Source organism: Thamnophis sirtalis, unplaced genomic scaffold, assembly GCF_051295495.1.
Source record: "Thamnophis sirtalis isolate CommonGarterSnake01/CBP01778 unplaced genomic scaffold, rThaSir2_p1.2 scaffold_5, whole genome shotgun sequence".
Taxonomy (NCBI): Eukaryota; Metazoa; Chordata; class Lepidosauria; order Squamata; family Natricidae; genus Thamnophis; species Thamnophis sirtalis.
The window spans coordinates 51278919-51303020 of NW_028261385.1; the positions used below are offsets into that span (position 1 = coordinate 51278919).

General features: G+C 38.6%; 1 protein-coding gene across 1 annotated transcript in view; it reads left to right on the forward strand.

Moving 5' to 3' along the window:
• Nucleotides 1–24102, forward strand: part of KCNN2 (potassium calcium-activated channel subfamily N member 2) — a 75159-nt gene that overhangs the window by 40386 nt on the left and 10671 nt on the right. Inside the window, exons 5-6 of the mRNA XM_014062059.2 lie at nt 13300–13441; nt 23884–23994. Of these exons, the coding sequence (XP_013917534.2) occupies nt 13300–13441; nt 23884–23994 (253 nt within the window). The remainder of the gene's footprint in view (nt 1–13299; nt 13442–23883; nt 23995–24102) is intronic.

The window sequence follows — 24102 nt, forward strand, 5'->3', positions numbered from 1 at the left end:
TGCTAGAAATCCTGTAGATGCAGCCAGGCAGGGCTATATTTTTTGATAACTCTGGGGTCTGTGTATTTCATGTGATATTAGGTGTACAGAAGGCAAATCAATGGGCCTCATCTATGCAAAAAACACTTTGCCATTCAGTATGACAACCAGTTCAAGAAACAGTTTATAGTTTCACAGTCATTAGGATTTTGTTCTGGAAATAATTAACATTAGTTATACTTTAACAATGGAATTAGGATTCTTTTTTCTTTCCTTTTCATCAGGAAAATCCATATGGAAAGATTAATGCATTGATGAAGAAGAAAAAAGGGGAGGAACCCTTTTATTATACTTATTTTAAATGGTGATGGAAGATTTAATAAGTTGGGAGACAACTAATAGGTAGTTACTCCATTTAGTGTCAAAATGACACATTGTAGATTTAGTCAGAGACACAGTTTTTGCTATTATTAGTCTCAGTGTATAGTGTTTGACAGACTATGATTTGCTCAGATCAGTAATGTTTGAGGAAGCTTTTAAAAAAGAAGGCCTAAAAATGTTTTTCTCACAGTCTTTCTGAGTGTTAGTCTTGCCAATGTTGAGCAGGCTAAACTGAAAGAAGCAACTTTCTGTAAGAAACAACAGACTCAACTGAGACATGTAGTTTAATTCCTTAAAAAAATCATATTGGTATCAAGATGAATGTGAAACAGCTCTCAAGGGAAAACTATAGAAATTGTCTTCCTATAATGGACAGCTCTTGTGACTATTAAAGAAGGATAGATCACTTTGTCACCAAAGCTATTGGAAACAAAAATAATATTTGTAAAAGGTAAATATTTGTGTCCCATTATGCAAGGAGCATTCCAATTGCAGTTGCTTCTATGAACCTAAAGTCATTTGGATTATTTCTTTGAGAAATATAAATCATTAGGACTTTTATGGGTGAATTCAATAACAAAATGTTGGGTTTAGACAGAACCTCTTCTGTAGGTGTGGCCTGTTTGTGGGAGTGGCTTGGTGGTCATGTGACCGGGTGATAGTGGCTTGGCGGTCAAGTGACCAGGTGGGAGTGGCTTGGCGGTCATGTGACATGGGCATGGCCAACTTGGAAAATGTGGTGAAACTCACTTAACGACGCTCTTGCTTAGCAACCAAAATTTTGGGCTCAATTGTGGTCATAAGTTCTCTTTCTTTCTTTCTCTTCCTTTCTTCCTTTCTTTCTCTTTCTCTTTCTTTCTCTCTCTATCTTTGTCTCTCTCTTTTTCACTTTCGCTCTCTCTCCATTGCTTCCTTTCTTGTGTGTATCGCTCCCACTTTCTTTCTTTCTCTCTTCCCTCCCTCCCTCCCACCCTCCTTCCTTCCTTCCTTTTTTCTTTGTTTCTCTCTCTCTTTCTTTCTCTCTTTCTCTGTCTCTTTCTTTCTTTCTCTCTTTCTTTCTAAATCACTCTAAGGCAGTATTTCTCAACCTTCGTGACTTTAAGTCCTGTGGACTTCAACTCCCAGAATTCCCCAGCCAGCTGGCTGGGGGATTCTGGGAGTTGAAGTCCACAGAACTTAAAGTCGCCAAGGTTGAGAAACACTGCTCTAAGATTTGATGAAAGCAGTCACAAGTTTAGGGTGAAATAAATCTTTCTCCAAAACTTGAACCAGGATTTTAACAAAAACCTCTATGTCAGCATCAAGCTCAAGTTTTGACTTTTATTCAGAGCCCACCAGCTTCAAAAGTTTGGAACAGACCAGGTCTCTCAGCTTAGATTTCCCAAATATCCCTGGCAATCAGGAAACCATGGGTGTGTGCCACCTCTGAACACTCAGCCACTCTTGATACTGCAAGGAGATGTATTGATGCTCAACTATCATGGGCTTTGGGAGAGTGGCCACCACAAGGGATGGGAGGCAAGCAAGGCTAGGAGGCATCAGAAAGCTAGGATGAGGGATGTCTATGAGGATTCTTGGTCATCCAGGATGTCCCAAAGATGTATTTTTCCAAGAGGCAACTGGACTTTCTGCTTTTTCTTTGAAGACTTTTCACTTCTCCTCCAAGAAGCTTCTTCAGCTTCTCCAGAAGCTTTCTTAGAGCTGAAGAAGCTTCCTGGAGAAGAAGCAAAACACATTCAAAGAAAAACCAGAAAGTCCAGTTGCCTCTTGGAGGAAAAAAAGCACCTTTGGGAGAAACAGATGAAGGCATCTGGTCCTAGCCTATGCCCCTCATGTATGGGCATCCATCCCAAGGAAGGACTCAACCCGGCTTCAAAAAGGGCTCATGCTCCACAGCCAGCCAATCTGCAAAAGCGTGGAGATGGGCAGTGGGGGACGTGCGTTCATGATGAGTCACGTCCAAGTTCCCCCAACGTAGTGCCCAGACACGTGGGGGGGGGGTAGGTGGGTGGGAAAGGGATAAAGGTTGTGGGTATGGCATCCCCCCTCCCCCGCAAAAAGCAACGCAGCTCCAGCAGTAGCAGTAGTTTTCCCCTTCCTTCACCCAGCTCTCCACCTCCTCCTTTGCTTATGCTTCCCACTGGCTCTGAGGCTGCAGGCACCCAGGGAATTGAGGGGGGAAATTCTGGCCATCTGTCCCCCCTCCCAAAGCAACCTCACAAGTTTTCAAGATCCTCTGGAGAGGCTTTTTAAAAAGAAACCCTCCAAAAAGCCACAAAATCTGGAGAGAGGTGGTTGGTCTTTTGGAGGGAATCCCCAGAACCAGGTTGCCCAGCACCCTGAAGAAGTCTGTGTGGGCCTCCGGTGGTGGAAAAGTGTGGTACGAGGGGCAGAAGTCCCCGAACCCAGGGGGCAATGCAGCTCCAGCAGTTTCCCCCTTCCTCCACCCAGCTCACTTGCCTTTCACCTGGAGGCTCTGCCAGTGGGGCACCTGCCATTTCACCTCCCGAGAGAAGCTTGGGAGAGACGTGCAAACGGCCGCAACTCAAGGCTCCCGAGGAGGATGCTGGACACTGCTGCTACTTCTGCTGCTTCCAGTAACAAAGGCTTCTTGGAGAGCATTAAGTTGCAGGCACAGTGGCGCACCGATTCCAGCAGCTGTGTTTTCCCTTGAAATTTGCTGTCCCGGCAATCCAAAGGGGACATTCTTCCAGCGGCATCTCAGGTGCTCCCACCCTTAGCCAGGAAGTGCCAAACTGTGCCCAGCCATCCTCATTCCCCCCTGGCTAAGGGTGGGGATGCCTGAAATGCCACTGGGAGAATGTCCCCTTCGGGTTGCTGGGACAGCAGATTTCAAGGAAAAACGCAGCTGCTGGAATCAGTGCACCACCTAAAGTTCTCTGGTCCGGCTGCACCTGAACTTTACTGAGCATAGGGAGTCAGATGGAACAAACTACCATCCGTCTCCCTTTGCAAGTCCTTTGCTGGCAGACAGGTTCTGGGACGTCTGCCGCCATCAAAGGACCTTCCCAGAGTTGCTTTTCTGAGCATGGGGAGATGGATGGCGCAAACTCCCCTTGCTCAGAAAAGGAAGTCCGGGTAAGTCCTTTGCTAGCACACACTTTCTAGGACGCCTGCCGCCACCAAAGGACATCCCCGGAGTTGCTTTTCTGAGCACGGGGAGACGGACGGTAGTTTGTGCGGTGCGACCGGTGCCAAAGAGGTCGTAGGAGTCCGGCCATGCCGCGTACGTTCTCGCCACCGTTCCAACCCGCATGCCCATGCTTTCTGGTGGCCAGGCATCTTAGGCAAGTCCGGGGCCCTTGCAAAGGCCTTACGAGGTTCCTGAACTTGTCAAAGACGTTGGCCGCGCCACGTAAAGCTCCAACCACTGTCCCCACCCTGTGCCCATGCTTTCTGGCGGCCAGGCATTTTAGGCAAGTCCGGGGACCTTGCAAAGGCCTTACGAGGTTCCTGAACTTGTCAAAGACGTTGGCCGCGCCACATAAGCTCCAACCACTGTCCCCACCCTGTGCCCATGCTTTCTGGCGGCCAGGCATTTTAGGCAAGTCCGGGGACCTTGCAAAGGCCTTGTGAGGTCCCCAAACTTGCCAAAGATGCCGGCCATGCCGCGTAAGGTCCCACCGCCATCCCCACACCTGCACCCATACTTTCTGGCAGTCAGGCATCTTAGGCAAGTCCAGGACCCTTGCAAAGGCCTTGTGAGGTTCCCGAACTTGTCAAAGATGCTGGCCGTGCTGCGTAAGCTCCCACCGTCGTCCCCAGCCCCATACCTTCTGGCGGCCAGGCATCTTGGGCAAGTCCGGGGACCTTGCAAAGGCCTTATGAGGTTCCCGAACTTGTCAAAGATGTTGGCAGCGCCACATAAGCTCCCACTGCCGTCTCCACCCTGTGCCCATGCTTTCTGGTGGCCAGGCATCTTAAGCAAGTCTGAGGACCTTGCAAAGGCTTTGTGAGGTTCCCGAACTTGTCAAAGATGCTGGCCGTGCTGTGTAAGCTCCCACCGTCGTCCCCACCCCCAGCCCCATACCTTCTGGCGGCCAGGCATCTTGGGCAAGTCCGGGGACCTTGCAAAGGCCTTACAAGATTCCCGAACTTGTCAAAGATATTGGCAGCGCCATATAAGCTCCCACTGCCGTCTCCACCCTGTGCCCATGCTTTCTGGTAGCCAGGCATCTTAAGCAAGTCCGAGGACCTTGCAAAGGCCTTGTGAGGTCCCGAACTTGTCAAAGACGCCGACCGCTCTGTGTAAGCTCCCACCGCTGTCCCCACCCTCGCGCCCATGCTTTCTGGCGGCCAGGCATCTTAGGCAAGTCTGGGGACCTTGCAAAGGCCTTGCAAGGTCCCCAAACTTGTCAAAGACGCCAGCCATGCCGTGTAAGCTCCCGCCGCCATCCCCCTCCTGTGCCCATGCTTTCTGGCAGTCAGGCATCTTAGGCAAGTCCAGGACCCTTGCAAAGGCCTTGTGAGGTCCCCAAACATGTCAAAGACGCCGGCCGTGCTGCATAAGTTTTGCTGATGGCCATGCGGCACTGTGCTATAAGCGAGCCTGGGATCCTTGCAAGGCCACAAAAGGTCACCAGACTCACTTATAGTGCAGGGCCACGGCAGGCCACTCCAGATGGCCTGCCACTGCCCACCATCCCGCACTTAGTTGCAGCTTACTTACCTCCTCGTAGTCAGCAGGCAGCAATAGAGAGCCAAGCAGAAAAAAGGTAAGTGGGTTTAGATATGGTTCTTAGAGGCGGGTGGGGTGATTGGTGAGCCAAAAAATCAGTGAGCGGTGGGCAGGGCTAGGATAGTGCAGACAGGTGGGGGGAGTGAGCTATGGAGCAGCTTCTGGATGGCTGGGGGTGAGCGAGCGAGCAACAGGACCGGGCCAGGTGTTTCGGAACTTACTTCTGGGTCCATTGGTGGAAACTCTTCTAACCGGTTCGGTAGATTTTACGAATCGGTTTTACCGAACCAGTGCGAACTGGTAGGAACCCACCTCTGGGTTTAGAGTAGAAAGTAGCTGAAATCCAGTTTGTGTTTAAAATGAAGTTTAATCATAATAGAACTGGAAGAGACCTTGGAAGTCTTCTAGTCCAACCCCCTAATCTAGCAGGAGATTTTAGTTAAATTGCTCAAGGCTGTTTGTGCATAATTTCCCTTTCTTGAACAACATGGTGCTGAAAAAAATTGCTTTTGCTGTTTCCAAAACCTGATTCTTTCTTACTGAGCTTTTCTCAGTTAAAATATGCTGTGATTGACAGGTGCTTGCTTTTAACCTCAGAATTAAATGGATCACAAAATTTTAGTTGTTATATCATCTCAACATGCTTCTCTGTTAAGACTTTTAGTAATCTTATGCATTACAAAAGAGAGCTGCAGTTAGTTTTCACCAATTGAAATTAATTGAATCCAAACTTCCTATGAGCAAAATTCCTTTCATGGGATACTTCCAATGGGAAAAAAGAGGAAGTCAAGTTTTGTTGGTTCTCCTTTATACTGGCTGTTCCCTCAATAACTGCTCTAGATAGTTGAAAATCTTCTGGAGCAGTGTCAGAGATGGTTCTGGAAACTGCCAAGGGAAAGGAGATGCTTCTTCTGGATGCTAGGATCATGTATGGATTAAAGATGCCCTTCACAACGTATCTCAAATTGTTCCATTTGCATAGATATGTTCATTTCTGATTATGTAATGCCAGCCCCACTAATGTACCAGATGAAGGAACCAACTCCAGAGGAAAGCTAAAACTACTTTTATCGAGATTGGCTATAATAAAATAATCTTGAAAGCCTGATTTTGATGTGCCTCTTCTTCATAGTTCAGTGAACTAGAGAGGCATCTGCCTGAGCCATTTCTGAATGTTCTCTCAATCTGGACTTTAAAAATGCTTCATCTCCTTTTTCTTAGCAACAGATCCTGCATATGTCACTCAAGGTCATCTTTACTCTCTACATGCAATCCTGACGTATATAGAAATATTTAGACCACTGTGTTCTTCTGAAAGGTGGCGTCACACACAGTTGCCTAAGCAAGGTTAATTTATTACAGATTGTGTTGGGAAAACACTAATAGGATAGAGGCATGCAATAATTCTAATACAAAGGCTATAACAATGGTGGAGTTACGTAACTAGCATCTGTGTGGGAGGGTGAAACTGGCCATAGGAATACTTATGCAGAATGGAAAGGAAGTAGACACCAAGGAGGATGGAAGAACAAAGTATGGATAGCCAGTGACTGGGGAAAAAAAGAGCCAGAATAAATTGCTAGGAGAAATAAATATGTTTCCCTGGATACGAAGTACACGTTTCGAAGGAAACAGTCTGAGATGAGGGAATATGATAGTTCTTTGTTTTTCAAGGACTGTACATACCACAATGTAGCAGATCTATATAGAATTCTTTATTGCACAACACACCATTCCCCATCAACAACCTGTTGCTTTGTTAATACCTACCTTCAAGGCACTGAAGGAACGTGGTTGTCCAGTGGCTAAGACACTGAGCTTGTGGATCAGAAAGGTCGGCAGTTCAGCGGTTCAAATCCTTAGTGCCACATAATGGAGTGAGCTCCCGTTACTTGCCCCAGCTTCTGCCAACCTAGCAGTTCGAAAGCATGTAACAATGCAAGTAGAAAAATAGGAACCACCTTTTGTGGGAAGGTAACAGTGTTCCGTGTGCCTTTGGTGTTTAGTCATGCTGGTCACATGACCACGTGACGTCTTCAGACAGCGCTCCCTCTTCAGCTTTGAAATGGAGATGAACATTGCCCCCTAGAGTCGGGAACGACTAGCACATATCTGCGAGGGTAACCTTTACCTTTACCTCTAGACACTACAAATTGATATTGCCACATAAATATATCTTTAATACTTATTCCTTTATGTTCAGCCCTTTAACAATCAGGCAAAACAAAAGTCTCAATGTCTGTAAAAAGGTATACAATCTTTGGCTCCTTCCAAAAGTTCTTGCACTAGTTGGGATGAGGTGCTGCCTCAGTGTGTTTGCTCTTTATCTGACATGGATGCTTGTAAATAAAAAAGTGACTGAGTGAATCTATCTCTCAGGTTGGGCTGTAAGACATCTCTCTGTAAGCTTTTCCAGCATTTTAAGGAAAGCATGAACTGTGGTGAGCCTTGGTGAAGTGGACTGAGAAGAATTTCGGCTTGGCTACAGCTGTTTTTCCTAAGTGCAGACAACCAGCTCAGCTTCACTTCCTCATAGGGAGAGGTATGATGTTAGTAAAACAAATGGATGTAAGCAAAACATTAAAAAGGAAAAAAGAATATGTAGGGAATAAATAAAAGAAAAAAGGAAAGGAAAAGAATAGAAAGTCCAAATTCAAATGCTGAACCAGGATTCCATTCTCTGAGCAAGCACATGGGATGGTGGGTGGAATTCCGATGTAGAGAACTTAGCTTCTTGTATGCTTCATTTACAAACATCCAGAAAACCCGTTGCTCTCTAAGTTCCACATCTGTTGACTTTTCACAGATGGAAGTGCTTCCTGGATGATAATAGAGGAAAGATAGTTAATGAGCAATCCCCCCACCCCACCCAGCCAAAACAACCATGTACAGAAAATGGAGCAGAAAGAGCTGGGTAAAGTAAAATGGAAAATGAGGAAATTGCTTGATTGTGAGCAAGGTTTGCTCTGTGCCTTTGTTGGTTAACAATGCTTGAAGACAAAGCAGTAAACATAATGGCATATCTATTTATCAGAGAGGGAATAGAGCAGGAGAAAGCTTCACAATATGTGTGAGAAAGTTAGGTGACCTTGGTTCAAAACATTCCTATTAAAAAGACCCAACAATGTCTTTTTTTTTCCAGTTCCTTCAAATGAATGTAATGTTTTATATTAAAGCAAACCTATAATATCAGAGGGAAAGCTATCAAAAGGTTAAAATTGTGTTAATCTTCTTTCTGTTTTAAGGGAAAAAGTACAAATTAATCTTTTGCTGGTGCTGTGACCTAATACACAGACATTGTCTGGTAGAGATGGTTAAACATGTCAATTTCAGTTTCTATCCTTGTTTTATTTTTTCCATATATTTAGATTTTTCCAGTCTGACCTAGTTTTTGATTTAGTTTTGGTTTGCATCAGAAAAAAAATTGCATCAGAATTGTATGGTTTTTACCTATCAAACCAGCTAACATTATTAGGAAACAAAGCCTGTTCTTTCTTTTACCTTACTATAAGACTGAGTAGTTCATCTATTTCCCTTAAATAAAATGATCATTTCGTTTGGAGCTGAACAAGAGTAAACTTAGGTAGCTTTGCTTACATGTTTTCTTGATTACATTTTTGTAATCAATTAACCCATTAGAATACACTATTATTATTATCATGAAGATGAATACTCATGGGAAATCTACTACATTTCAGGCAAATAAACATATTGGAGGGCTGATGACTTTGGATCACTAATACAGGATTTGCCTTGAACAGATGAACCAAACATTCATCTATCTCTAACCATCACTAAACCAATGCAAAATTCTGGAAACAAATAAGTACACCATTGTGGCTATTCTTTTTTTAAAAAATAGACAATGTATTCCATACTGTGTCAAAACTTATTTTTGAAAGGCTATTTTATTTTAAAATTATTCATAAGCAGTCATTTTGTATTCTGTTTCTAACATAATGTAGTCTCAGAAAAAGTACTATTGGTTTGATATAATGTTGTCAACTGCCAGGAGTTGTATTCTTACTATTCTTTAAATCCAATTAAATATAAGATAAACTATGGGTTGTTTTATTAAAAGGTAAAGCTAATTTAGGCAATGTAACTATTGTATCTTAATTTATGTTTCTGAAGACATTAATTGTTTTTAAGATAATTGCTATAAACTGAAAATATAATGTATTCACTATCCAAATAATTCAAACATTTTGTTATTTGAAACATTATTCATTACATATTTTATTTTCCAAATAGATAAAACATTTTACTCCTTCCTATTTCAGTTGTCCTTTAACTTTTATGCTGATATATGTTGAAAATGTCAGCCTTTTTATTTCCAAGTTTAATACACATTATTTTAAAGAATTTTTGTCACATGTAAATGAGATCTATAACATCTAAGCAATTAAATTTGGCTAATTCCTGATCACTTTTGTTTCTTGCTTCAGTTGAAATTATTTAGAGTCAAGGGTTATTTTTCATCTTGCTTTATTTCAAGGCTGAATACAGAACAGAAAAGATTTTACAATACTATTTAAAACTTGTTTTCTAAGTCAAACTACCATTTTTGCAATTGACGTTAACATTTATTTATATTTATGTTCATATTTCTCCTAAAACATGGGATGTATGCAAGTAATTTAACCTAATGTATTTTTTTGCATATAGCTTTCTTTAATACTCATTTTTATGTTTTATTTTGGAAAAACTGTGTTATAAAGGTTAATAATTGGCAAAATTATGATTTTCTAATTCACAATGAATTAATATTAAAAAGTGAACCAAATTTGAATTTAAAAATAAACAAAAGTCTTATTTTTCCTATTACATATCTGAATTTATTAGTACGGGGCAGTGGTGGGATTCAAATAATTTAGCAACTGGTTCTCTGCCCTAATCACCAGCTGTGTGGTCATGTGATCTGGTGGGCATGTCAAACTTGTTTGGTCTCATGCTTAGAAAATTTCTCCTTAGTCCAACTCACAATAAAATAGCATAATAAAATAGCACTGTTTTTAAAGTAGAGTAGAGTAGAGTAGAGTAGAATAGAATATAGAATAACAAGAGTTGGAAGGGAAACCCTACACCACTTCAGACAAATGGTTATCCAATCTCTTCTTAAAAACTTCCAGTGTTGGAGCATTTGCAACTTCTTGAGACAAGTTGTTCCACTGATTAATTGTTCTATCAGGAAATTTGAGGGTCTTCTACAAAAATGAGGGGGTCAATCTATTTTCCAAAGCACCAAAAACATGACAAGAAACAATGGATGGAAACTAGCCAAAGAGAGAAGCAACCTAGGACTAAAAGGAAATTTCCTAAGGGTGAGTCCAGTCTACCAATGGAATAGCTTGCCTTCAGAAGTTGTGGGTGCTACAAGCAACACAGTTACAAGATAACTTGAAATCGTTAGAGTCTAATACTGTAAGCTAACTTTTAAATGCTGAAAATGCATGATCAAAATACATAAACATAAAACAGCATTGCAATCCTATTCCAAATTAATAAAATCAATTCTGCTAATTAGAACATGCATTTAAAAAGACCTCTGATAAGAAAGTCCTACTCTGTATTAATATTTTTAAAACTCTTTCCCTGGCCTAATTCTGTCAAGAACAAGGAGAGATTCAACCTGGAAACAAGGAGGAATTTTTCTGCTGAGGAAATGGTTGTGTGGTTATTTCTTCATTTTCTTTTGGTTAATTACAAATGAGCAGGAATGTCTGAGGTGTATGTGAACTACTGGAATCATTAACAGATAGCCTTGACTATTCAGCCAGTTTGCAGAAGTCCACAAAGAGTTAACGAACGTTTCTCCTGAATCAATGCAAACTGGCTGAATACCACCACTGGTATGGGGCAATTATATATATTTGTGTACAGTTTGATAGACTCATACATTTATACACAGTTGTGCATTGTGTTTCTAAACCTCAGCAGAAGACATAACAAGGCCTATCTCAAATCTTTTATAATGTTAGACTGATTATTGCTGATTTAGTTTAGGCAGCTTATTTTATCAGTACATAAAGTTATCAGAAATGAACATTGATAGGTTTCCATACAAAGATGGAAGATGCTCCAAAATGACCATCTAAAAAGTGGCAGGCGATAAGATTGATCGTAGACTAGTATCAGGGAAGAGATCATGGACATAACTACTGATGCTACTTTATCATATTTTAACAAATATAATAAATTTATTGCCACATTAAAAGAGTGCATAGACAATTTAACAAATGTCTAAAACTTTTTGGGATCAGCTGAGTTGCATTCAAATTCTGTAAGACAATGTTCTGATTTCTTCTTTATGTCAACCATTATATCATCTTTATGTGATATAAACAATACATCTTATGAACCAAATGTAAGCCGCTGATAAGGAAAACAGCCCATGGGAGCATCATGACATATTTGATTTGCCAGATGGTGTTTTCAGATATATTTTAAAACTGATAGAAGAACTAGTTACATTATGTGAAGCCCTAAGTCTCTTGGGGAAGATTCTAAATGCTGGGAAAAGTGGAAGGGGAAAATAAGAGGATAACAATATCAAGGTGGATGCATTCAGTTATAAAGGTGATAAGCACACTTTGGGAGAACTGAAAAATCTGGTTAGGGACAGATTGTCATGGACTATATATATATGTGTGTGTGTGTGTGTGTGTGTGTGTGTGTGTGTGGTAGCTAAAAGTTTGCGAAGTTTTGATGGCATGTAATTAATTAACTTTTGAATGCCATAACTTGAAATCTCTTAAGACTCCGAGTAAACGTATCTCGCAATTTTTGGTCCATTTTTAATTTTTTAAAATTAATTTCTATTTTGACTCTTCCATAATGGTCATTTGTAGTATCTTTAGGGACGCTTCCTTCCCTACATTCCCTCAAATTCCCTATATTCTTTTACTAGATTGCTCAGATATAACATTGGACCAATATTACATTTTTATGAAGATCAGCTATTATAAAACTTGTCTCTCTTGTTGTAACTGCCAGGCAATAATTGTTATGATAAACATTATGCTAAACCTGCCACACTTAAGTTGCACATGGGAAAGCTATTATTACATAAGTAGAAGCCAGGTTGTATACCATAATATCATGATTAAATCAACAGATCTGTTGCAGAAATCCTTAGTGCATTTTCCCCTATGATATCAGAAATTTCACTTGCAAGTCTGGTTTTGGAGCTGTTTATTATATAAATGTAATGCTTTACTTAATTTATAATGAATTATTTGTTGCATTGTTTTGGGTTGTAATTGAAAACTAAAATTCTATCAGGCCATAAAGTACTGTGGTATTAAATAGGGACACACATGGAAAAATTATCTGAAAAATACTAGTTCTTGTTTGAAGCAATGTTCAGTGGTGATTTCAAAGATTCTTCTATTAAAATGGGATATTATATCAATCAAATCATTATTATGGTCATAGACAAACATAGTGATATGGTGTTTCCTTTTTAGATGAATATATGTGTGTGTATATTATATGTATCTTTGTCAGAAGTGGGCTCCTACCGGTTTGGCCTGGTTCAGCTGAACCAGTAGTGGTATGCCAGCCTGGGTCGAAGAACTAGTAGCGACCCAAGCTGGTCACGCCCCCAAACCAGTTCCACAGTCGCTGCTATCTTTTTTTTAGTTCTGCACATGCACAGAACAATTTCCATTGAACTGTGCATGCACGCGCAGCGCGCACAGGAACAAACCAGCAGTGACGCTGGCTGAAACCCATCCCTGATCTGTGTGTATATTTGTTTGATATGAGTTGGATATCTTAACACCAATAAATGCTATGTGGAGATAGATGTTTTTCATTATGTGTTCTAGTCCATCTGCATTTAAAATTATTCAAGGTTACCAAAAGGACATGTTTAATAATTAATATGCCAGGTGTTTTGACTGATTGCTACATTACAAATAATACTTTGTAAACAAATCAATTGAAATCACACTTTATGATTACAGTTGTTAAAAATGTTTTATTTTTTTCCTCTTCTAACAAGAGATCATCATACTCAAAGCTAATGACAACAAACCATATACAGTATATTTGGCAAACACATCTGCATATAGAGCTGGAAGGACCAAGTTATTGCTCAGTGTATTTATTTATTTGTTTGTGAGCCATGCCACAAAGTACATAACTTGGTTTTGTTTCACATAACAATAATGCAATTTTGATTCTGAATCCCAAAGTACTGCTAAAGAAACTGTATTTCTTTATTCTTTATTTAGGTATCATGATCAACAAGACGTTACTAGCAACTTCCTTGGAGCAATGTGGTTGATTTCAATAACTTTTCTCTCCATTGGATATGGAGATATGGTACCTAATACTTACTGTGGGAAAGGAGTTTGCTTGCTTACTGGAATAATGGTGAGTGATTCCAGCTTTAATTTCTATATGCTTTGTGAATTTGAATCATTTTCAGAATGTCTGCAATGAAGCTGTAAAACATAAATTATCAACACAAAACTGGTTATGAAGCTTTCAGTTGATTCTAAGGTAAAAAAAAAAAGATGAAAGGTTACTTGCTAATATGTAACCTAAACCAATATTGTACTAGTTTTGATTACTTTTGAGTTGCTAGGTATAAGATTGCTATAAAATATGTAACATTTTATAAATAAACAATACAATATATAAACTATGCTGCATCAAGCAACTAATTCTCTCTGAATTTCATTCTAAACTATGGGCTTATTTTCCTCCTTCCTTGTTGTCCTCTTATATAAATCTCATGGAGAAAATGGCAAATTTAAAACTTATTAGAATTAATATTCTGAGAGGTATTAAATGTAGCTGTCATATGCTATCTAATTAATGTAAGTGGCTTTTGATCCTAAGACTCTTTTTGAGGTCAACATAGGGATTTAGTTCCTATTTTTCAAAATCTTCAGGCCATTTAATTAGCTAGATTTATGGTCATTCTGTGAATCAAGATTCTCAGACATTAAGTTTATTATATTAGCTGCTACTTATCACCTATGTTGGTTGCTCTTGTGTCACTGAGAAATATGGATAACCAATTAATTTCCCTATATTAATTTATCTGTTATTATTGTGTTTCAAATACTAATAATATACATGAATATTATGCACAGTAACAATGACAAAGGCAAAGGCAACCAAAGGAAGGGACTGGATATGTGATTGTAACAATGCCATTATATATAATAGTGGGGGATATTTCTATGGCTTGAAACTGGATTTGAGGGGTGAGGAAAGGCAGCTTTGGATAGGACCCTTATATTTGTCATTTATATTCAACTTTTCCTCAGACTGGCATAACTCAAAATCACTTGAATTAAAGATAGAAATGAAACCAAAAGCTTCACAGACAGAATAAAAACAATTAGAAAATGAAACATAGTTAAACTTCCTTCATAGCAGAGACAAAAAAATCCTGTTGCAGAATGATATGTCATCGTATGAGCTGTCAAATTATTAAAAATAATATTTGGGTTGGTATCTGCAATCTTCCAGATCAAGTTCAGATGTTGCATGCAACATCTTTATATGTCCTCCTGAGTCATAATATGTCCTGGGTCAGTTAATTGAATCTTGACACCAAAAATTGGACCTGGTATTCAACCTTCTCTGAAGTCCTATTCCAGCTCATTAGGATTCTATATCATTGCACAACCCTTGGCAGACACATAGTATGGATATAAAAATGGGACTACCCTTGATAAGCTTTGGACAAATCTCCTTTTATCTTTTCTTTCTTTCTTTTTTTCTTAGATTCTAAGCCTGCAGGAACAATCTTAAAACAAAGTCTTCTTATTCTGTTTAATAGTGTAATGCTCTAGCTACAGTAGTAGTCTATATTATTATTATTATATGAACTACAATATGAAATCATAGAGGCCAGTTCTTTATCTTGTATTGGTATTCATAAACATTGAGTTTTTCCCAAGCACTTAGGATGTTGTAAAGTAAAGCACATATGTAATACAGGTGCAGATCGAAACACTGTGGCTTTTCATAAATGACAGATGGAAATTTTGTCAATGCACATATTTTATAATTGCCATCCAAAATGTTTGGTATGGCACAGCATGCCAATAAACACTACTGGTTTTTGTCACAATTTTTCAATTTCAATTTTCAGATCTTGATACTTTATGATCTTCTCCAAATCTTTGTCTAGAATTCTACTATTGCTACATAAATTATCCACACTTTCTTCTTTTCAACCACAGTTATATCTGGTATGTTAATGAACCAAGACTTTATCAGCCTATATTTGAAAATCCCACAATATTTTAATTTGCTCATTCTCAACTACTTTTTCAACTTTTATCTCTACCCTGCCCCCCACCCAATAAATGTTCCAGTGAATAACTGTGTTATGTTGTTGTTTATAATCGGTTTGCACGCTCTTACATGAGCTGAGTATATGATCTACAGTTTCTTCTGTTTCTTTCTACACTTTGCACTTTGAATCATACAATGATTTTTTCCCAATTCTGACCTTGAGTGCATTAATTCAGATAGCTTGCTCTTGAGCAGCCAAAATTAAGCCTTCAGTTGTTTTTTAAATGTTCCATTGTAAGCCATTGCCAGGTTTTCATCCACTTATATGGAAATTAATCATGTAATGCTTTTCCTTGCCAGCATTCTATTCATGTTTTTATTAGCTTATTTTGATATTCATGTTTTGCTTTCTGATGTTCAGTAAGTTCCAATTTTTAACTAGCAAAAATGCTTGTTTTGGCTGACTTCTGCATAATCAGCCAATGCATACTTTTCTACTTTGATAGCTTGTGGGACTTGAAGTAAACCATTTCCTCCATTTCTTTGGGGCAGGTATAGTCAGTATCACAATGGGAGGATGCATAGGGAATATCCATTAGTGGTTTGTTGTTGTTTTTTGGTCCAAACTCTCCAGTTCAGCTTATGTCCAGCTAATAATTACAGAAGCATATATTATCACAGGTATTACCAGGTATTGAAGGCTTTGAGGGGTCTTTGGAACTATCTGAGCTTGCTTGTTTCCCTGCAGACATTTCATTACCCAAACTAGGTAACATCAGCAGTGCTAGTAAGGACTGGGATTTGCTCTCAGTTTATATTCTAGTGGATTGCCCTGTCAGTATTGATGGGGGTGGTCTTGGAGGGTCTTTGGCTGGATCGTATATTGTTAGCTTGTTTGGCAGTTCCTTGATTGGGGTATTGTTTAATTCTTGATCGTTAATTTGATATTAATCTTGAAATTAATCTATGCTCATAAATTGCTGGTTGGGATATATTTTGTTTTTTTTGTTCCCTTGCTGACTATCTCTTTTGCACACTATATAGATATTGTTTATGTCTATGTGGCTATTGATGGGTAATTTGTCAAAGTGGCAGACTTCTAGAAATTCTGAATTTGGCTTGGATCAACCAAAAAAATTCAAAAATTTTCAAAAATGAAAATTTGAAAGGAATGAACAAAGGGTCTGCAAATAAGCTATAAAACTGCAATTTTGTGCCCAGGGAAACTGCAAAACAGCTCTGGCACATTAAGTAGTTTTGAATGAAATAGTTCTGCTTAATTTATACATGGTGCAGTGGGTCAGGTCTGCTTTAGGAAGAGTGGTGTGTTCATAAAGTAAAACAAAATACTTCCTAGGACAGTGATGTCAAACCTTTTTGTACACGCTTGCCAAAATTGTGCGTGCATGCTTGATAATGCACACATGTGTGCCTACACTGACAATGCAATGCATCCCACCCACCTGCAATTGCACATGCAATCATCCCCCATGCATGCGCGCATGACCCCCACGCATACGTGCACGTCCTCACTGCATGGGGGGAGTTTTGCCCTCCCCAGACTCCAGAGGCTTTCCTAAAGCTTGGGGAGGGTGAAAACGCCCCCCCCCAGAACCCGGAGGACCTCTGTAAGCTGGAAATTAATAATGTTTTGGCTTCCCCAGGCTTCAGGAAAGCCTCTGTAGGCTGGGGAGGGCAAAAAACAGGCTCAATGGGTCAACCGGAAGTTCAGAACTTCCGGTGTGTCCATTGGGCCTGTTTTTCGCCTGTTTTTCGCTGGTGGCACGCATTCATAAGTTCACCATCACAGCCCTAGGAGTACTCCCAATTCCTCTTAATTCCCCAAATTAAGAAATAGATAAGTAAAAAACAGAATGGGATTAAGCAAGACAAGAATTTAACACCAAATCCCAAGATGCACTTTTTAAAAAATGAGTAAAAACAGATTCCTTGTGTGTCCAATCAGACTTGGCCAATAAATAATTTTCTATTTTGTTATCATTCAGCTTTGTATAACAGCAGGAGAAGCTGAACTGGTGCCTGAGCATTTTGTTTGATGCACAGTTATCTGTCCAAAGTGACCTCATGACAGCTTCTTGAATCAGTAATCTGAACCAGATCTTTCTGAATGTATATCCAGTGTATTACATCACACTACTTATCAAACTCTGATTAATTTCACTGGAGCTCTATCACAATTGGATAAAAATGTGCAGCAGGACATTTGGAATTGTCCAATGTCAATAAGAGAGGACATTTGTTTCATGAAGAAAGAACAGCTGTGTTAACATTGCAGCTAGTCCTGCCATAATGGAAAATGAAAGAGAGCAGAGTCTGTACAAAGCATTGTCAGAGTTACTGAAAAGAGGCACGATTTGTTAAAATATTTTTTTCTACAATATGCACAGTCTAGAGGGAGCTAAACAGATAGAAGAAACTCTTCTGGGCAGTGCAGATTTAGGTACCCTTGGTTTGTTCATGGTTTAAATTTTATTTGGAATTCATAAATGCAATACCTCATTGCTATTTATTAAAGGAACCCAGCTTCTTTCAGGCTTCTACATGAACTTGAAGAAAGGTGTTGCTGCTTTAAGGAATTAACTCATTAAAGTGAACTTTACTCTTAAAGCAGAGGCACCTTTTTTCCAGACTCATAGAAAAATCTGAAAAAGGGGGCTACTTTAATGAACAGCAAAGAGCTGCTGTGCTGAGATGATGTCAGAAGCATTTCTTTTGAAGGATGTTCAAAGCATGTGTAGTCCTAATTGGAAAGAATGATGACTTCTAAAATAAGTGGCCTTAAATAAATTTAACATGTTTCTATATAGTTAAGTTATTAATAGTTTAAATGTCACAATAATACAAATGTCATTTCCATATAATGAGACCCAATGTCTTTGATGATCAGATCCTAAATAGGTATCTCAAGTTTCTCTTATTTTAAACTTTCCAAAATCCTACAGTTCACATTTAGGAAAAGACTCAACCTAATCATTATTGTGCTCATAGAATAATTTAATATGGAATGTACAAGACCAAATTACTCCTGGTAGACAAAAGTAACACTGCATGCGATGTACGTATTAAAGTTCATAGTAAGAATCTTTTCTCTTCTGATCATCTCAGCTAAGGCACTCACAGGAAAATATCCTGTGTTGAAATGTCCTGTGTCATGTTTGTGGTTATAGCATGTCTATTCATGTCCTTTGCTCAGGCTTTTTTAAAAGTAGCTGCAAAGTTATAGAAGAAAAATTAAGTGTTTGCAAACAGGTCTGACATATGATTCATATTGCCAAAGAGTTTACTATTGCTTTCTTCATAGATATATAATCACTTACTGCCCTATGAAGAATATCCATGGTTCCATAAGAAACAAAAATAGCCATAAAAATTACTTTTAAAAGTTGACTTGCAAAATACTGTAGCATGGAAAGTCTTAAAGTTTCTGAGACATTCTAAGCTAGCTAAATGGTTATAAGTTGAAACCCAGGGCAGCATTTAAGTTATTTAAACCAAAATCTTCACTGTGGCAACATTAGGATTCTTCATTTCAAAGAGTGATGACATTTTAGACCTAAATAAGCAAGACTGGTACTAAAATATAATGAGTTTTTCCAAAGAAGAAGAAGAAATTGCTCATATTTCTTTAAAAGGATATAAATCATATGAGAACCATTACTATTAGAAAATATTGAATAATTAAAGAAAATTTTAAAAGGATTAATGCAACTGCAATATTTTCTCACTCCTTGCCCCCCAATAGGAGTGTCTAGAAAATTATCAGTGCAGGCCATGTTCCTTCCTATAATTAAGTAAATGTATGAAATACTCTCATTACTTTTTTATAGATTGTACATGCCATTCGTATAATGACACAATCTTCTGATCTTGCATTTCAAGCAAGGTAGTGAAAAAATAGAACTATGAAAATACACTATATAGTATATCTCCTTTATCTCTATTTTGGAAGAAACTTTACTTTTTTTTAGCCATCTGCACGATCTACCTATAGTTAAATGAAAATCAATAATTGGTGTTTTTATTGAACAAATAATTTCTTTTAGCTTTGCTTCCTATCATATAATTTTAAGCTCCTTGGAGCAAATGAAATATATTTGCTTCAAGAAATACATAAGCTTTAATAAGCATTTTTTGATTTAGCTTTAAAGACACTGAACATTGAACTGAAGTCTTCTTCTGAGCTTGGACGGTTAAGAATATTCCTATGACAGATACTGTCCGTTGTACAGACTGATTTTTAGGCATCCTATAAGCTTCTATCTTGAGAATTTATTTCCTCTTGCAGTAGTCCTTATCTTTTATAGAACAAATTCCTCACATAGCTCAAAGAACCTCTAACATGCAGATATGTTATTGACAAAATGATTTAAGGTGACTTAAAGCTACCTAAAGCACTGGAAACATCAAAAAAGACAAAAGTAACTGAACAGAAACAGGATAGGAAGATCAAAGCAACAGTGATGAAGGATTTTTCTGTGCTCTGTTCCCAGACTCGGTTTCAAAGGAGAAAAGGCAGTTTGTATGATTCAATTCTTTTTATTAAATGTATTACAGCTAGGCTGAAACCTCAGGGATGAGAATTCAGGGAGACTCTTTTCTTTATTAGGTGAGAAGATAGCAACAGCAGATGTCAAAAATACAATATTTTCTGTGCTTTTCGGTAACATTCTCCTCAAAGATGAATTTTTCTTCAGTATTTCAATAACAGCTTCGTATGGAGATTCTTATCTGAGATTAAAAACTCTTGCTTCTTGTTATGAATTACCTCAATCACACAATCAAATATATAAAACAATATTAACAGTCATGGAATAGGTGCTAATGTAACTATTAGGGAAAGATACAGTAGGTAATTAAGCATCTTAATTAAATTAAATATGAATATTTTAAAATAAAAGCATCATCATAAAACTAAAATTATTTAAATGACTTTCCATTGTGAGAACCCACACTGATCTCCATTGAAACTGTGGGGAATATATAACTGAGCAGGAGATAGATTTATTCACATACATATCTACATTCATTCACACATATACTCATAGATGGACTTCAGGGCACCAAGCCAAACCTCCCAAAATTTGGAGTTCTAGCATTTAGGGGCAACCACTAGAAAGGCATTTTCTCTTTTCCCAAACATGTAAGTCTTTTCCCACTTGAAAGGAAGAAAAGGGTTTCTTCCCAACATCTTAAAAAACAGGAAGGCCAATATGGAAAGAGATAATACCTAAATGTGTTCTGCTGTCAAAGAAATTTCCAAAGCCTATATCTTCTGTATATTTTAACTTATTTAATTATAGTTCACATTAAGTAGGACAGCGATGGCGAACATTTTTTGGCTTGCGTGCCATAGGGGGGAGCGCAGGGGGGTCATGTGTGGGCATGCCACACCCATAATGCAACATGTGACCCCCAATGCACATGCGTGCATGAGAGGTGCTCCCCCCATTTTTGCATGCTTTTTTCGCCCCCTCCCAGGCTCCAGAGGCTTTATAGGAGTCTGGGGAGGTCGAAAACAGCCCCTCTGTCCCCCCCCTGGAGGCCCTCCGGAAGCTTCAGTGACCTTTAGGAGGCTTCCCTGAAGCCTCCGGAGGGCAAAAAAGGATCCTACGAGCAAACCAGATGTCATTTCCAGTTTGCTCGTAGGGTCGGTTTAAGCCCTCCGGAGGCTTCAGGGACCTTCAGGAGACTTCCCTGAAGCCTCCAGAGGACTAAAAACGCCCCTAAACCAACCCTATGAGCAAACCTAAAGTGACTTCTGGTTTGCTCATAGGGTCCTTTTTAGTCCTCCAGAGCCTTCAGGGAAGCCTCCTGAAGGTCCCTGAAGCCTCTGGGGGGCTTTACCGTCTCTACGCAAACTGGAAGTCTGTCCCGAACTTCAGGTTTGCCCATAGGGCCATTTTTTTGCACTCTGGAGGCTTCAAGGAAACTCCTGAAGCCTCCGAAGGGCCTCGGGGTGGTGGTGGTTGAGGGAGGCTCTTTTCCTATAAAGCCTCTGGAGCTTAGGGAAGGTGAAAAATGAGTTTTAAAAAGGCTGGACTCAGCTGGCCAGCACGCACATGCGCACTGGCCAACTGACAGGGCAACGCCTCGCATGTCTTGACAAATGGCTCCGCGTGCCACCTGTGGCACGCGTGCCATAGGTTCGCCATCCCAAATGTAGGAGATGACCAGGCTAAGCCAAGGGAGGGGTCAAGTGCGTCATTACTCTCAAGTCCCTAGGAACCCACAAGAGATCTAAGTCCAGCCCAAATTCCATTGACTCTTGTTTACTGCCAATTTACTTTGATGGTTAGTAGTTCAGATACTTGTGGAAAATGTTAGCATGCAATAAACCTGTATTCATTTGAACTGTCTTACCTCCTGTTTTCCTGCCTTTGACACAATGTAACACTTTTGAAAATAGATAAATAAAATGGTGCTATCTTTCTTTTTAGATAATTGAATAGGATAAACTGTACAACTAGTATTACGTAGAAATGAAATTATACGTATTTGGAATCACCAAATAAATGGGTTGAATAAATATAGCAAACTTTCTGCACTATTTCATACATGTGTGACAATACCCGGACTATCAGATTAACAAAATGTAAAAATTCAGATTAATCATAACTACTATATATGGTATATAGAAGGTTTATATAATTTTGCAAAGCATTTAGAAATGTTTCAATCCAATAATTCCTAGTGAATTCCATAGGAATTCAAATCAAAATGAGATTTTTTCCCCAATCCATTATGATTTTGAGCATAAATGCTAAACAAATTTCTCTAGTTGAATGACAAGTGGGGTAATGTGTATCTCTGGGCATGCATGTATGTCTTTTTCACAAATCCAACTACAACTATGGAAGCAGCTTGTAATATTGCTGATCACATTTGTTTCCCTATATGTTATTGTTTTCAGTGTTCATAAGTGTGGGTTATGTATTGTAAACTGGCACTCTGTCTCAACTAGCTAGACAATAGATATGTACATTTGGTACATGTCAGGTACATGTCCTGCTTTTTGTTTCTCCAAATATTGTATAGATTTGTTCAATGAATATAAATGCTAGATTTCTTTTGAAAAGAGGCAGAAACTTGAAAGTAGTTGAATAGTCTATGCTTTGCATAAATTTGGAAGCTTCTAATGGGGATTAAAGGACACGGGAGGCTTTAAAAGAATCCTTTCAAAGAAAATCCCATTCATACAGTAGGAAGCCTTAGTCAAAGTTTGAGTTAGGGTTAGTTTGTTATAAGCCAAATGTAGGCATATAGGAAGAAGTTGGCTTTCATTTTATATAACTTAGTTATAACATTTGATCCACAATTGATTTAAAGTATGAAGTTTAAGATTATCTAGAGTCTCTACATTCTCTTTATGTAAGGATCTTTATGTAAGATCCTTGAGAAGACAAATTTCACATCCACACTTTCTAGTTGACTATAACTGGGAGTAGAGAGGGGGGAGGAGAAGAGACTGTAGCTATTTTTTAAAATTTCCTCTGACTTTCTCCATTGACAGACTAATGATAAAGGAGACCAAAAGAAATTTATAAACGAGTTGCATTTAGTACAAATGCATTTTTACTGTTATTAAAAATCACATAAATAAGTTTTTTTAAGAAGGCAGATATGTCAAATATTCATTAAAATATAAATTCCAGACACCAAAATGATGTATGCTATTCCTGTAAATGATCATAAACAGAATGCCAGATTACCCTCACAGATGATACAAGGACAGATTGCACAGTATTTCACATTCCATGGTTTACTTAGATTTAAGTTAAGACTTGTATTAAAGTAAAAAGATAAAGTTTAAGAAAGCATTGCTTTTATTGCATTTGTTCCTAAAATGATTGCATTTTCTCCATTAATACACAGTGATCATATATTATTGATTGATTCAATTATATTCATTATTGGTGTGGTTTAAATGCTAATGGTCTTTTGAACCTGAGAAGAACTTATTTTACCATTCATATCTATTTCATAAGGTGGCTAATGTCCAAAAAGGCATCAATACGTTTTGCATGTTTTATCTCAAATGCCAAATTCATACAAAAGTACAAAATTATTCCAGAATCTTCATTCTCAGACTACATTTTTTTTCTATGGGGCCTATTAAGTCCCAAGTTTCTTTTTCCCTCAATAAAGTATTTACAGTTCCCAAGATTTAATTTGGATATCTAGGCTGAATGTAACTGAAGCCTAGGAAAAAAGCAATAGTTTCCATTCTTGGTTTTCTTATTTCCTCTTATTGTGGCCAGGGAGAAAAGCATAAATACTTAACAATTCTCTGCTGTTCCGTTCTCCACTGTGGAAAAATTCTGTGAAGAGGACAAAAGAACGGCTATGGAAAAATTATAATTACAAATCCAGAGCATGACTTCTATCACGGAGACCCTGGTTAACATTATATAACTGAGCTGAATTGACTGCATTGTCCAAGTTAATAGCTGAACTGACCCCCTTCTTTTTTTTCCTTCCCTTTTTTTGTTATCAATTCTGTTTTCCTTAATTCTGTTTTCTTTTATTGCTGTTCCCAGGGTGCTGGTTGCACTGCACTAGTGGTAGCTGTGGTAGCAAGAAAACTAGAACTTACCAAAGCTGAAAAACATGTACATAATTTCATGATGGATACCCAGCTAACTAAAAGAGTAAGTTATAATATAAATCACCTTTGGATATTTTTATAACAACATCTTGATTAATTCTGTTCTCTGATCAGGATACTTGTAACAACTGGATTTGGAAGGTTGAATATT